Source organism: Belonocnema kinseyi, chromosome 6 (assembly GCF_010883055.1).
Source record: "Belonocnema kinseyi isolate 2016_QV_RU_SX_M_011 chromosome 6, B_treatae_v1, whole genome shotgun sequence".
In the NCBI taxonomy this organism is placed as follows: domain Eukaryota; kingdom Metazoa; phylum Arthropoda; class Insecta; order Hymenoptera; family Cynipidae; genus Belonocnema; species Belonocnema kinseyi.
The window spans coordinates 20,185,875-20,201,534 of NC_046662.1; the positions used below are offsets into that span (position 1 = coordinate 20,185,875).

At 25.1% G+C, this 15,660-nt stretch overlaps 3 protein-coding genes across 3 annotated transcripts in view; 1 reads left to right on the top strand and 2 right to left on the bottom strand.

Annotated features, from left to right (window-relative positions):
- Positions 1–1,294, bottom strand: part of LOC117175134 (39S ribosomal protein L41, mitochondrial) — a 9,471-nt gene extending 8,177 nt beyond the window's left edge. Inside the window, exon 1 of the mRNA XM_033364713.1 lies at positions 1,086–1,294. The gene's annotated coding sequence lies outside the window, so the exon portion shown is untranslated. The remainder of the gene's footprint in view (positions 1–1,085) is intronic.
- Positions 1,295–2,188: 894 nt separating this feature from the next.
- LOC117174487 lies at positions 2,189–6,558 on the top strand. Its single transcript, XM_033363646.1, has 2 exons — positions 2,189–2,869; positions 6,275–6,558. Exons 1-2 carry the CDS (start codon positions 2,275–2,277, stop codon positions 6,448–6,450), a joined length of 771 nt encoding a protein of 256 aa, XP_033219537.1. The 5' UTR covers positions 2,189–2,274; the 3' UTR covers positions 6,451–6,558.
- Positions 6,559–11,160: 4,602 nt separating this feature from the next.
- Positions 11,161–15,660, bottom strand: part of LOC117174392 (putative ATP-dependent RNA helicase DHX57) — a 38,922-nt gene continuing 34,422 nt past the window's right edge. The window contains exons 10-11 of the mRNA XM_033363481.1: positions 14,407–15,021; positions 11,161–11,421 (exon numbers count right to left, since the gene is read on the bottom strand). Of these exons, the coding sequence (XP_033219372.1) occupies positions 11,278–11,421; positions 14,407–15,021 (759 nt within the window). The 3' untranslated portion in view covers positions 11,161–11,277. The remainder of the gene's footprint in view (positions 11,422–14,406; positions 15,022–15,660) is intronic.

Consider the following 15,660-nt stretch of genomic DNA (forward strand, 5'->3'; position numbering starts at 1 on the left):
AAATAAAATTTTTAATAAATTTGGCTTATTAGTTAAAACATTTTAGGTGTCAAATTTGAATACTATTCTGTATTTAATATTAATAATAGTTCAATGCTTAATCATTAAATAAGTTTCAACAAAATACATGAATTCTCAACTGAAAAAGATACATTTTCAACAAAAATCGAATATTTCAATTTTTTGTTAAAAAGTTAATTTTAAACCACTTAAAACGAATTTTCAACAACAAATTTGCCTAAATAAGAAAATGTTGCTATAGAACTGTTGAATTTTCAAATCGAATATGACCAAACAGTTGAATTTTGAACAAAACAGTTGCATTTTCAACAATCTGTAAAATATGTCAATTATGTTAAATACTTTTCAGAATTGACCATTTTTTATGCAATTTGATGTTTTTCTTTCTTTCTAAATATTGGTCAAATTCCACACACGTCGAGTTTTTAAATTCAACAGTTACAAGGAGGCTGCCGTCTCAGGAATTGTGAACAAAATTTACGTTTTTGGTCATGAAAAATCAGCACAAAGCAAAAAAAAAGAGAGAGAGTAAATCAGGACAGCGATAAAAAATCAGGACATTATGTCCTGATAAATTAGGACGTCTGGCGCCATACATGTTTTTAATGTTTCTATTTTTTATTGAAAAAAAATCAAACTAGTATTGTTTTGGTCATTCGCCTATAATTTAAATACATAAAACTAAATAAATCATTAGTAATTGCTGATTATTATAATTTATTTGCAAAATGTCGTAAAATACACAAAATTCATAAAAAAAAATAAAGTGAATTTAGACTACGAAAATCGAGCTTGTTACAAAACTATTTTTTTACTTGAAATCGTCAGAAAAAGAAATTTAATTACAATAAAGTTAATTGTGCAAGCAAAATTAGAAGCATACTTTTCAATGTTCTCTATTTTTGTAAAAACTAGAAAATAAGCACGAAAGTTTAAAAACTGCACTGATACTTTAAGGTTATATTCAGAATTTGACCGCTGGAATCAGGTGACAATATTCCACAAACAAAACTAATTAGCGCAATTTTCTATAAAAGTTTTAATATCTTAAATTAAATACTTACACTTTCAAGTTGTTGTCGTAATTGGACACTCGAAATAAATAAAAAACTACATAAACTACTCGTACTGTGGTCAAATCAACGATCTATGAAGTAAGCTGCTTGACAGAAAACTTAAATAAAATTATCGATATATATCGAATGGTATATCGATTTTTCAAAATTTAGAAAAATACTGTAATTAGTTTTTACACAAGTATCTTCCCATTCTATTTCAGTCGCACATAATAGTTTATATAATATTCACCAATTTTTATATAGTCTGCGAAACATAAGATAATGTATAATTGTCAGAATATATACTTTGTTTAGGAAATTAAAAAATAGGCAATAGAAGAAATTCAAATAATCTGGAGTGAAGTAAAATTAAAGTCGAAGGAAAGAAATTTTGTGCGAGAAAAGTGAGGTTAGGATTTAAAAAACAAGACAACGGGACAATAATTAGGGTTGTGAGCAATGAAACGTTTCATTGTAACATTGAAACTTTCACTTGAAACTTTCAAATGTTTCACAGCAAAGTTTCATCGTTTATGAAACATTGGGGGGAAAGAAGAGAAGTTCCATTTGCGCATGCGCGGAAATCAGATCAGGTTAGGTACTTGTTACTCGTATGCTACTTCGCCGCAAGTTTAAACTTTAAAAAAAAATTTATTTAAAGTTTTTAATGTTTCTCAGTGTTTCCGCAGTAACATTGTGATATTGGTGAAAATATTTAAAATCGTTGTTCTAAATACTTCAAAATGCCTTAGTCTATTAAATATAACTAATAAATATATATATTAACTTAATATAGGAAAATTGGGTTTTTAAAATTCTTAATCATGTAACTGTATTTGCTATAAAACTCAATTTTGTTAGTAAATTTGTAGTATTTAATTTAAAGCGAAATCATCAAAACATATTGCATCAGGTAATTAATTATTTAATCAACGATTACTTGAGAAAATTTGAATTGATTTTCACTTCTTATTATATGCGGTTTGAATTTTCCCGCCGCCATCTTTGAAACATTGCAATGTTTCACGAGACCTTGAAAGTTTCATGAAACTTTTCATTGAACCAAAGTTTCATGAAATTTTACAACCCTAACAATAACAAATAATGAGATAACGACAACCAATAAAAAAACAGTACCGAAGAAAAAAGACATACTTTTATTTTAAAAATCAGTAGAAATCCAAGTTTTTTCAAAATGTCGAAGGAACAAGAAAAGCCAATGCGTTGGAAAGGAAAATTTATCAAAGAAAAAGTTTACAATAACAGAATGAGAATGCGTAATGCAAGAAAGGAAATGCAGAGAGCAAAAGAAATAAAAGCGTTTAAAGTCCAAGCGGAGGCCAAGAAAGCCTTGATTTTAGAAAAAAGAATTCGTGAAAACAAAATTATTATAAATGAAGATGGCTCAAGTGCAGCAAATAGCAAAAAATCTGAAATAGAAACAATTTACTATGAAAATGAAATTGACGAAAATGAAATTGATGAAAATGGAGACCTTGATATTCTTGAAACTATTGAATCACAAGAATTGACGGAAGAAAATCATGTTGTGGAAGGACGTCGTATTGTCGAGATTGCTGAGCTTGGGAAAAACTTATGGTGTGGGACTTGCAAAGAAGCGCTTTCTTTGAACAACGTAGAAAAAGAATGTCGACGAGGATTTGGTTCTTTGCTTTTAGTGAGGTGTCACAAATGTCTTATTATTAATGAAGTCCCTACAGGCAAAATGCATCCTTTGACTCCAGATGCACGTGCCATGAGATTCGACATGAACACAGACTTGGCGCTTGGTAAATTTTATGTTCTTATTTGATTCTTGACATTGTTCTTCAGAATAAAAAACAAACCAACCACCAATTTTGAAAAATGACCAGAAATTTTATTGGTCAAGGAAATCAGGGGCTTAGAAAAAAAATATTGCAAAAGTCAGGGGATTTCTATAACTTAACTTTTAAGCAGAATAAATTTTTAAAAAAAATTAATTTTAATGTTACAAGTTTAAGATCCTGATCTTTGATTATTAAATTAATGATCAGGACAAAATTAGATACTTTTCAAAACGAAGTTTTGTGAAAGCAATAATATAATATTCTTGTTAGTAATTTATCGGCCTTTTATTTATATCTCTATTCCTTTTTTTTGCAGTTCTTTGCTCTTGAAGATTATCTTTTTTATTATAAATTTTAGTATTTGTTTGAAAATTCAACTATTTTATTTGTTTTTTTTTTTATGTAAAAAATAAAAAATTTATTTTAGTAGAAATTACATTTTTCTTGCAAAAATGCAACTATTTGGTTAAAAAGCAAACTGTTTTTTTGAAAGTTCAAATATTTCGTAGACAATTCACTTCTAGTCTCAAAGGCATATTTTGTTGTTAAAAAGTCTACTGAAGTCTTTTTTGGATGGAAAATCAAAATATTTTTTGAAAATTTGTCTTTCTAATTAAAAAATTCATCTGTTTTAGTAAAAATTGCATCTTTCTGAGTTAAAAATGCAACTTTTTGGTTTAAAATTAAATAATTTTGTCAAGAAGTCAACCTTTTTTGTTAAAAATTCAACCACTTTGTAGAAAATTGACTTTTTTTTTTAAATTCATATTTTGGTGGTGAAAAGTCAACTGAAATCTTTTTTGAATTGAAATTCAAATATATATTTTTTAAATTCCCCTTTTTAATCTTTCTATTTCTTTCAAATTCAACTGTTTTGTTAAAAATGCAAACATTTCATAGGAAATACAATTTTTATTTAAGATTCATGTTTTGTTGTTCGAAAGTCAACTGAAATCTTTTTTGAGATGACAATTCAAGTGTTTTTTTTTTAATGAATTAATGAATTCAAAATCTTATTTCTTTTAGTACATATGGCATCTGTTTGGAAAAAATGCAACTTTTCGGTTTAAAATTAAACAAGTTTGTTCAAAAGTAAAATTTTTTTGTTTAAAGTTCAACTTTTTTGTTGAAATATCGTCTTTTTGGGTTGGCAATTCAAGTAATTTTTTTTTTAGAATACTCACTTTTTATTAAAAACTCATATTTTGATTTTGAAAAGTCAAACTAAAATCTTTTTTGCATGAAAATTTATATCTCTTTGGTTAAAAGTTCAACTGTTTATTAAAAACTGACAACTTTTCTTTTTTAACTGGCAATTTAACTATTCCATTTGTTGTTAAAAATGTGTCTTCTTCCGTAAAAAATTTAACTACTTATTTGGTTAAAAATGTATTTTGTTAAAAATACGTCTTTCTTGGTAAGAATTTAATCTTAATAGTTAAAAATTTCTCTTTTTTGGTTAAAAAATCCAATTTTTTCGTTTAAATATCGAATATTGCATGTTTCGTTAAGAATTAAAATTTTTTGGTTCAAAAATCGATTATTTAAATAAAAGTTGAACTACTTTGTCGAAGCAATTCGTCTTTTCATTAAGTTCCGTAGAAAATGAATTTTTTTGGCCTAGGAAATTAAAAAACTTGGTAAAACATAAAATTATTTGGCTGAAAATGAAACTTCTTGGTTAGAAAATCATATTTTTGTGTTGAAAATTCTACTTTTTGGTAGAATTAATTCGTCGTTTTGGGTTTAAAATTAAGTAATTTTGTTAAAAATGCATGTGTTTTAATCAAAATTCGTCTTTTGTTGTAGAAAAATAATATTCTTGGTTGAAGATTAATTTTTTTTTTTTTGAAAAATTTAACAGCTATGTGGAAGTCATTTTTTTTTGTAAACATATTTTTTAATTGGAAATTGTACTATTCCATATTTGTTTAAAACTTTATCCTGTATAATTTATAAGTTAAAAATTTAACTATTTGGTAGGAAATTCATGTATTTTCTTGAAATGTATTTTTTTTATATTTTCTTTGTAGAAAATGTAACCTTTTTTTTGTAAATTAACTATTCGTAGAAAATTAATTACACTTTTTTCTAAATCATTCGTATTTTTAGCTTAAAACTGTACTTTTTTGTATGCTGAATATTAAAATATTTGGTTAGAATTTAAACTATTTTGTTAAAAACCTAATTATTTTTGGAAATTTTAACTCGTCACTTTTAGTCAGAAATACGATTGTTCGAAAAAATTCGTCTTTTTGTTTTAAAAATTTTACTCTAATGCGAAATTGATTAATAGAATCAAACAAGAAAGTCCAAGTATTATCTATTTGGTTTAAAATTATTTTTTTAAATAACAATTGAGCTATTCTATTTTGGTAAAAAATTAATTTTTATGGTTGAAAAACATTCTTTTTAGCTAAAAATCAACTACTTGGTTTAAAGTTGAATAAAGCTCTAAAAAATTTATATTTTTCAGTTAAAGGTTGATAGTTTTAGTTAAAAATTCAAATATTTGGTTATAAATTAACATTTTTTTGAGAATCAACTGCTTTCTAGAAAATTTGTCTTTTTAGCTTAAAATTCAACAATTTGATGGAAAATTAAATTTTTGGTTGAAAATGAACTCTTCCATTTAAAATTCAACTATTTTGTAGAAAACTGAACTATTTGGTAAAAAATTTGGTTGAGAATCCAACTATTTTGGTAGAAAATTAAACTATTTGATAGGAAATTAAATTTTTTGTTAAAAAATCATATTTATGTTTTAAGAATCCAACTTTTTTTGTAGATAATTCTTCCTTTTTTACCTTTTAAATTGAAAAGTTTTGTTAACAATCTTTTTTCTTCGTTATTTATAATAAATGTTTTTTCCGAAAATGTAACTATTCCATTTTTTGTTATAAATTTGTCTTTTTTAAGTCAAAACTTTAACTACGTATTGAAAAATTATTCTTTGTAGGTTAAAAATTGATATTTTTTATAGAAAATTAATCTTTGTGGTTGGAAATTCGTCTTTTTTAATAGAAAATTAATCTCATTGGTTGAAAATTCATTCTTTTTAGTTCAAAATCAACTACTTGGTTTAAAGTTGAACTACTTGGTAAAAAATGCATATTTTATGGTTAAAGATTCATAATTTTACTTAAAAATTCATCTATCTGATTTTAATAAACTTTTTATTGAAAAGATAACTGTTTTGTAGAAAATTCGTTTACATGTCTTGAAAATAACATGTTTGATTGAAAATTTTGATTTTTGGTTGAAAAAAATGTTCCTTTTTAAATTTAGTTTGAGTAATTTACAATAATTTTGCATTAGAGATAATTAATAATTTTTTTGTTTTTCAATTATGTTTTCTGATTATAGGTATGTTAAATTCGGGAATGGGTTTGGCCAGTTTTAACAAGGTTCTCAGTTACCTCAAGATTCCATTAATTTTTTATCAGACTTTAAAGAAATATGAAGAAGAACTTGGAGAGGAAGAAATCGCTGCTATTAAAGCTAGGCGCAACCGTGCCCCAATCCTGGAAGAAGATTCTTAAAGATATCCCTAAAATTAATTAGCTGATAAGTAGGATAAACTTTTGATTTTGTATTTTAAAGAAAGATTATACTGAATTCGTTGAATAATTTATATGTAAATTTTTTTATAGCAATATTAATTTCGTTCTTAATTTTATAATTATCTTTTAATTTATTAATTCAATTTATACATATGTACAAAAATGTAGGAATTTGCAATTGAAATTCTATAAAATGAATTAGATTTTTAGTTTATATCTGCACATTGAACTATTACAAAAAAAGCATTAAAAAAGTGCATAATTTTCTATTATACGCATTAAATATTGAAGAGTCTTCAATGGTTAATCTTTAAAATTATAGAACTTTAAATGCAAGTTTTAAGTTTTACATTGAAAAATCACCCGAAATGAAGATATTTTATTTTTTAATCTTAAAAATTCAAGTTTTTAATTGTAACTCTTCAAAATTGTGGAACTTTAAACTGTAAATCTTTCCAATTTAACAGTTTTTAATTTTGACAATTCAAACTTTTGCAATTTTTACGTTTTGCAATTAAAAATTCTGTAATTTTGATGCTTTAAATTCAAAATTTCTTCAATTTGAAAAATTAAGAATTGGAATTTGACTTTTAATTTTCAAAATCGTACAAATGTAAGAATTTCTAATTTTACATCTTTAATACTATAGTTTTTAATTGTAAATTTCAAAAATACAAATCGTTAAAATTGTAGATAAAACCGGAATCACTTTGAATTCTCTATTTTCAAAATGTTAGAATTTGCAATGTTAACAATGACTTTCGATCTTCAAAATTATCCAAATTTAAGAAGTTTTATTTTCACATCTTTAAAATTGAAGGTTTCAATTGTAAATTTTCTAAAGTTTTAATTACATTTTTTTAAAACTTGAATAGTTTTTCATTATGTAAATTTACAATTAAAAATTATGCAAGTTTTAAGATTCTAAAATAAAAAAGCCCTAATTTTGATGATTTGCATTTGAAATTTATTCAATTTGGAACATTTTAAATTGCAGAATTGACTTTATTATCAAAATTTATGTATTTTTATTTATACATTTTTATAATTGAAAATGTTGTTATTATTATTGTATAGTACTTTAAATTGAAGACTATATTTTCATTTTGATAATTTACACCAAATTTTTTTGCAAATTTTAAATTTTGCAATTCAAAAAATTGTAATTTCGATGATTTGCATTCAGAATTACTTCAGTTTGGAAGATTTAGAATTAAGAACTTGAATTTTAATCTTCAAAATTAACCAAATATGAGAATTCTTATTTATACATTTTTAAAATTATAGTTTTTCGTTTTCTAAAATTAAAATTATGCAAGTTTTACGTTTTAAAATAAAAAATTCTGTAATTATTATGCTTTACTTGCGACATTTTGTCAATATGGAAGATTTAAAAATGAAAACTTCACTTTTGAATTTTAAAATCATCAAAAATGAAGACTTTTTATTTATAAATATAATATATATATATATCTACCAATCAAAAATTTGAAAATTTTATTATTTTCAAATAGAAATTCTGTAACTTTGATGATTTACGTTTAAAATGTCTTCAATTTGGAAGATGTATAAATGAAAACTAGACTTTTAATTTTAAAATTATCAGTTTAAAAATTTGTATTTATAAGTCCTAAAAATTGAGATTTTTTTTATTTTGGAAAATTTACAATCACAAATTATGCAAGTTTTAAGTTTTACAATAGAAAATTCTGTAATTGTGATCATTCATATTTAAAACTCTTCGATTTGAAAGATTTAGAATTGAAAACTTGAAAAAATTAAAAAAAGTTTATATATCTCTAAAATTAAATAAATTTAAAATATTCAAACTTGAATATTGTTTCATTTCAAATCTTGAACATTGAACTATTAAAAAAAAAAAAAATTCAAAATTGCATCATTTTCTATCATAAAATTTAGATATTGAAGTGTTAGCTTGCAAATCTTTAAAATTGAACTATTCCAAAAAAAGATCGAAATTCGAAACCTTGAAGCATATACCTATTTCAGCTATTGAATAAAAATTAAATATAATTGGATCAAAAAGTTTAAATTAAAAAACAAAACAATATATTAATATTTATTGTCATATCAAGAATTTAAATTCTTACAACGTACAAAGCCGTTTTCAACATCCAGGATTAAATGTAGACTGACTGGCCATCCTGGTTCCAGTTTGTTATTCTTCTCGGTTCAAAATTTGATTCATTCCGCAGATGTCTCAATTTTTTCAAACATAAGAAAAAATTCTAGCCATATCTAGAAAAATAATCCTTTGTTACACCTTATATTCATATAATAGAGCAATAATGTTGGATTTCAACCAGAATTTTTATTTTCTTAACCTCAATGTTGAGAATTTGCTTTCATCCTTTTAATCGGTAAATATTTTGTTACTTGCATGTAATATTTCTCCTATTTGCACTGTATATCTTTCTCCGTTATTTTTCTTAATTTAAAAACAATATTTCGTTCTGAATAGCTCAATATTAAGCATTTTCTCCGAATAAGTCCCAACAGATCTAGAACATAGAAATGTGTTCGAGCGTACTGAAAAACACACGTAGTGCGCATGCGTAAAAACTGCGATTTTTACGAAAATTTCAATTTAATAATTTGATAATAAATTTAAAATGGAGCTTTTTTGTCCAAAATGGAATAGTTTAATTTTATCTTTAAAAAATTAATTTTTTAACCAAAAAAAAGCAAATTTTCTAATAGAATAATTCAATTTTCAACCATAGAAATTACTTTTTAACAAAAAAGACACATTCTAAATATATGTTGAATTTTAAAGTTCAAAAATTAATTTAAAAACATCATATTTGCAAAAAATTGATTTGTAACAAAAAATGAAATGATTCAATTTTCAGTTGAAAGAATAATTTTGAACCCAAAAAAGGAGATTTGAACAAAATACTTAAATTTTCAACTAAAAATAATGAAGTTTAAATTAGAATAAACAAATTTTCTATAAAATTATTCAATTTTCATCGTCAGAAGTGAATGTGCAATTAAAAAAATTAATTTGTAAAAAAAAATTAAATAGTTCAATTTTCAGTTAAATATTCTAATTTTTAACCAAAAAAGGAAATTTGAACAAAATACTTCGATTTGCCACACAAACCTAATAAATTTTCAACCCAAAAGATACATTTTTAACGAAGTAGTAAAATTTTTAACAAAGTAGTTAAATTTTTAACCAAAGAAATTAATTTTTAACCAAAATAATTGGATTTGCAAACAAGAAGAATAATTTTCTGAAAAAAATCCATTTTCGAACACAGTTGAATTTTCAACTACAGAAGTCAATTTTCAATTCAAAATTTCTTCAATTTGAAAAAATAAGAATTGGAATTTGACTTTTAATTTTCAAAATCGTACAAATGTAAGAATTTCTAATTTTACATCTTTAACACTATAGTTTTTAATTCTAAATTTCAAAAATATAAATCGTTCAAATTGTAGATAGAACCGGAATCACTTTAAATTCTCTATTTTCAAAATTTTAGAATTTGCAATTTTAACACTAGAAATTTTTTCAATTGGGAAGATTTAGAAATTGAAAACTTAACTTTCGATCTTCAAAATTGTCAAAATTTAAGACATTTTATTTTCACACCTTTAAAATTGAAGGTTTAAATTGTAACTCTTCTAAAGTTTTGATTACATTTTTTTAACTTGAATAGTTTAGAATTTTTTTTAATTAGTAAAATTTTCAACCAAAAAATACGTGAATTCACTTGAAAATGGTTGATTTTTTAACGAATTTTAACCAAAAATATGAAATTCAATTTTCGGTTTATCAATTTTTGTCGAAAAAAAACTTATTTCTACCAAAATAATTTTACTTTTAAACTAAAGTGATGAATCTTCAACAAACAATATAAAATGTAATGGTTAATATTTCAATAAAATTTTTTAAAATTAGAAGCCGTTTTATTCAAACAAAAAGGACGAATTTTCAACAAATCATGTAATTTTTTCAATTAAAAAAGATCCGTCTTTAACTAAAAATTAAAAAAATAAAACAAGTAAAAGACCAATTTTCAACAAGATAGTGAATTTTTTGTTGAAAAAATGCTTTTGTTTTAATTTTTCGCTATAAAAAATGGAAAACTTTTAAAAACATGTACTTTGAAACGTTTCTTTAATCAACAATAATGTCATATCTGTGAAATTCATTACTATGGAAGAATTGACCGTACTGAAAATATTAAAAAATTTTCTTTTCTAACTGAATGACTCGCACTTTTACTCGGATATTAATTTTTTTAAACATCTTAATCAAATATAAAATTAAGCTTTTCCTAATAATTTCCCTTTTTTGGATTATTATAATCTATTTTAAAATAAAAGTCATGGGTGCTAAAAAAAAAACGAACAAAATACGAAATGAAAATATATTTTTAGTGCGATTCACACCTATCGTACTATATATTACCACTTGCGTCAAAAACTTTCATACATATTTACACATAAAATTATATCATTGTTTTCTTTTTTTTTTTAATTCTTAAAATATTTATAGTTCAATCCAAAATTTAAAAATGAACATATGCTTCGTTGAAATAAGAAAGTTGATTTTATCATTCATCAACTTAATTGGTCACGAATATTTGAAGAAAAAAAATCTCGAGCGTCCCTTTTTCTAATTGGCTTCTTGCATAATTTGACTAAAATATTTAATACTTTTCTCCTAACGACTTTATTAAAACGACATAACAGACTGATGTCTTTAAACTGAGAAAAACGGAAGACAAAACTTCTAATGAGATTTTCCTAGGTTCTATGAATCCTCCCAGATTAGTGACTTGATATTATTTTCACGATTGCTCTTATAATTCGTTTTCCTTGTTGATGGTTGAGAAGATTCAAGAGCGGATCTTGCATTTTTAGCTCTAGTAATTTGACTAATTCGATTCTTGTGTATTGTAGTAATTGTGCTACCTGGAAGTAAAAAAGCACGCTTATTAATGAAAATTAAAGAATCAAAGTTAAATAATTATTATTTTAACAATATTTTAACATTTTAATCATAAATAATTACTGTTCATATTTTTAATTATTTAACCAATATGGTTGAAAGCAGCCCAATTTTATAAAATCAAACATGCCTGCCAAGCAACATTCAAAGTTCAACAAACTTCTGTTCTAATTTTTTATTCTTGAATATATCTTTAAAAATTAATCAAATTTTGACATTTAAATACTCGATTTTAAAGACTTGAATTTGAAATTGACCATTCGACTGCTGATTGTACACCAGTTTTCAAAATATTTTATAGATATTTCACAAACATTTGACAGAAAGTTCTCAGATTTTATGAATTTAAAACCATTTCAGAAGAATCAAAGATATCACTACAATCACAAAGATTTAAATGATTTCACCAAATATTTCAGGAGATTTCAAGAACAACTTTAAAATTAAAGCAAAGATTTGACCAAGATTTCAGAAGATTCAAAGATTTCGTTAAAATTTCAATCATTCACGAAGATGTCGAAATTTGAAAAATAGTTCACAGGAGATTTTAAAGATTTCAAATAATTTACAAAAATTGCAAAAATCAATTATTTAATTTATTATTCGTAAATGATGCAGTTGTGTTTAAAAGGAAGAAGTTTAAAGGATTTCAAAAAATTTTACACAAATTTCGCTAAAGTTTTAAAGATTTTAATGATTTCAAGAATATTCTAAAGTTTGCACAAAGATTTCAAAGAATTTACACAGGCTTCTAAAGATTCCACAAAAATTTTTAAGATTTCACAAAAGTTCGAAATGTTTCAGAAAAATTTGAAATATTTGAAATAATTTCAGAAGATTTCAAAAAAATTCCACAACATTTTTTTAACGTTTCACAAAAAATTTCGCTAAAATTTTAGATTTGACCAAATGTTTAAAGGATTTCAGAAGATTTTAAAAGATTTCAAAAAAATGCAAAATACCTCCAAAAAAGATTTTAGATTTTGCTAACATTTTTAAAAAAATCGCTAAACTTTTAAGGATTTTTAAAATTTCAAGAATATTTCAAAGATTTTACACATGTTTGAAGGGATTTCAGAAGTTTTTTTAAAAGATTCCACACAAATTTTAAAGATTTCTAAAAAAATTCAAATATTTCATATAAGATTTTAAATATTTCGATAAAAAGTAAAAGACTTCACAAAATAGTTCACAAAAATTTCGCCAAAGTTTCAAAGATTTTGAAGACTTCACAGAGATTTAAAAGATTTTACACATTTTTGAAAGGATTTCAGAAGATTTTAAAAGTTTCCACACAATTTTTAAATATTTCAAAAAGATTTGAAATATTTTGGTAAAAATTAAAAATTTTCACAAAATAGTTCATGAAAATTTTGCTGAAGTTTCAAATGTTTCAAAGATTTTACACAGATTTCAAAAGATTCTACAAAAATTTAAAAGATTTCACAACAAATTTCAGAGATTTCACCAAATGTTTAAAGGCTTTCAGAAGGTTTGAAAAGACTTTTAAAAAATGTAAAATACCTCAAAAAATATTTTAGACTTCGCTAAAATTTCAAAGATTTCGAAATATTTAAAAAAAGTTTCGCTAAAATTTCAAGGATTTTTAAGATTTCACGAAATTTCAAAGATTTTACACGTGTTTGAAGGAATTTCAGAAGTTTTTAAAAAATATTTCACAAAAATTTCAAAATGTTCGCTAAAGTCTCAAAAATCTTACACAGATTTCAAAATATGTTAAAAGATTTGACAACAAAATTGAAGATTTCATAAAAAAATTCAAAGATTTCAAAGGATTGCAACAAATTAAATTAAAATTTCAGATATTTCGCAAAGATTTCAAAGAATTCATAAAAATTTAAAAGATATAAAATATTTCGAAAAAATTTCAAAGATTTCACAAAAGGTTGTTTTTAAATATTTCAATGGTTTTATAAAACTGAAAAGTTTTCAAAGATTTCGCTCAAATTTAAAAGCTTTCACAAACACTTCAATAATTTCACAAAGATTTCAATAATTTTACAAAAAAATTCCACAGATATCTCTTTTGAATTTTAAAATTATATTATTATTAAAACTGTATTTTGATTTTGAAAAATGTTCAAAATTGTAGAAAAAGTTTAAAAATAATTCCACTAGAAACCATCCATTTTTGCTCAAATTCGAAAGCTTCTCCAACAATTTACAATTAATTACACATTTTTACAAAAGAAAATGATAAACATTCCAAACCATTCCCAAGATCTCACACAAATGTCAAATATATTTCAAAAATGAAACCTTGAAACGAAATAATTTTGATTCTTCGAATCGAAAGTCAATTAAAATCTTGGTAATTCTAAATGACCAAATTTAGAAAAAGTGATTATTAAGGCAGTCCGGCTATTGGATCGATCAGATGAAAAATCATTCAAATTAGTATTTTTTTTTTTGCGGAGAAATGTGTTCTTTTTCACGTAATGCCTGTTTTAGGGACCCTTTCCAGGTTAAAATTTGAATTATCACTGTTTAAAGTCGTGTCAAAAAACATGGAATCTTATGGAGAGGCCTTTCGCGAGCTACAAAAATGGTTAGTTTTGGCTTTAAAACACACAATATTGTTAGAAAAACTTTTTTTCAGCCAAAAAATATCATGCAAAATTTGAATTACTGCTCATTTATACTTGCTTTCAGGATATTTGAGCTTAATTTTCGCAAAATATAGCCTAGAATCAAAAATGTAGCTAGAATCGAGTTAAATCAACATTTAAATTTACATTGTATTATTATTTAGAAAAAAAAAAACATTTTATTTAAATTGATCAGAATACAAATTTGTTACCTAATTTAGTAATTGATATCCTGGACAAATTTTGTATTTTATTCCAAATTTCAGAAGAAAAAAAAGAATGGACATAGATTTGACTAGCTTTTCCAGTAGCCGGACTAATTTAAATAGATCATCTTACCCTGTCAGAATCCACCCTAAACATGATCCATCCATCCTCCAACGACAAAACAAAAATCCCATCATGCTGTTCAACGTTGATACCGTATCCCGAGAACAAAACCAATGGCAACATCGGCACCATCGACACTTCCTTAATATAAACTTTGCTCGTCTTGATCTTCTCTTGATAGACGATATAGGGACTCGAATAGTGTCCAATCGAGAAATTGATAGACGACGGATGGATATTGACGAGACCATCGGCCTTCGTCTGGAACTTCAATTCCTCCGGTTTCGGCTGTCTTGGAATTGCACCAGTCGACTGTATTTGAAATGACTTCTCAGGTGTGAAAACTTTCACCACATTGGGATAGAGAGCAGCACACAATAATCCTTGGAGGAGTTTGTAGTTTTCGCTGTTTGCGTTGAGCTCGGGGCCCGTTATGTCTAATATTCTATCAACACCCTGCTGTCGTCTTCGTACCTCCACGGGTGCGAATCCAATGCCAACCAGGAGTTCCAAAAACTGGTACTTTATATCTGCAAGTGTCTGGAGAGTTCTCACCGAGAGAAAGTGTTCATTCGCGAAATTGTAGCTGGCTTGAGAACTTTTCATGGAAACTTCTAGCCACCTCTGAAATCAAAATTTAAATCAGCCATTTGAAACAGGATTTTTCAACTAAAAATATTTTCTTTTTTTTTGGTTTGGTTGACCAAGAATCGAACTTTTGAGAACGGTAAAAGAACCGAACTCTAGATACCGACACAGGATCTATGGATTAATGTTTCTGTTTAATATTTATCATTTTTAAATTAAAAAATTGAATAATTAAGTTTTTAGTCAAAAATGAACGTTCTACCAGAGATAAGTTTTTAACTAACATTATGGAAGATTTAACTAGAAAAATAGATACATTTTCAGTTTAAGGCCATGTGATGAGTGGGTCACGTGATCAGATTCCTACCTTACCACCACTTTTTTTATTTCCCAACTTATTATCACCCGAAACGCCACATCCAGTTGACAATTTGGAATACAAAACAAGAAGCACTAAGAATGGTGGGTCTGGTCCTAAATTTGTATAATTATGAAAAAAGTTTTTTGTTGTAATCTTTTTTTGCTTTTTTCACAATTATTGAAATTTAGAACCAGACCCACCTTTCTAAGTGCTTCTTACCAGGTGTATACATATGAAACCGGTATTGCCATCTAGCGGCCAGTAGGCACACTTGTAGGCACTGTCGGAACTTACCATTTGTGCTAATTGGCGTA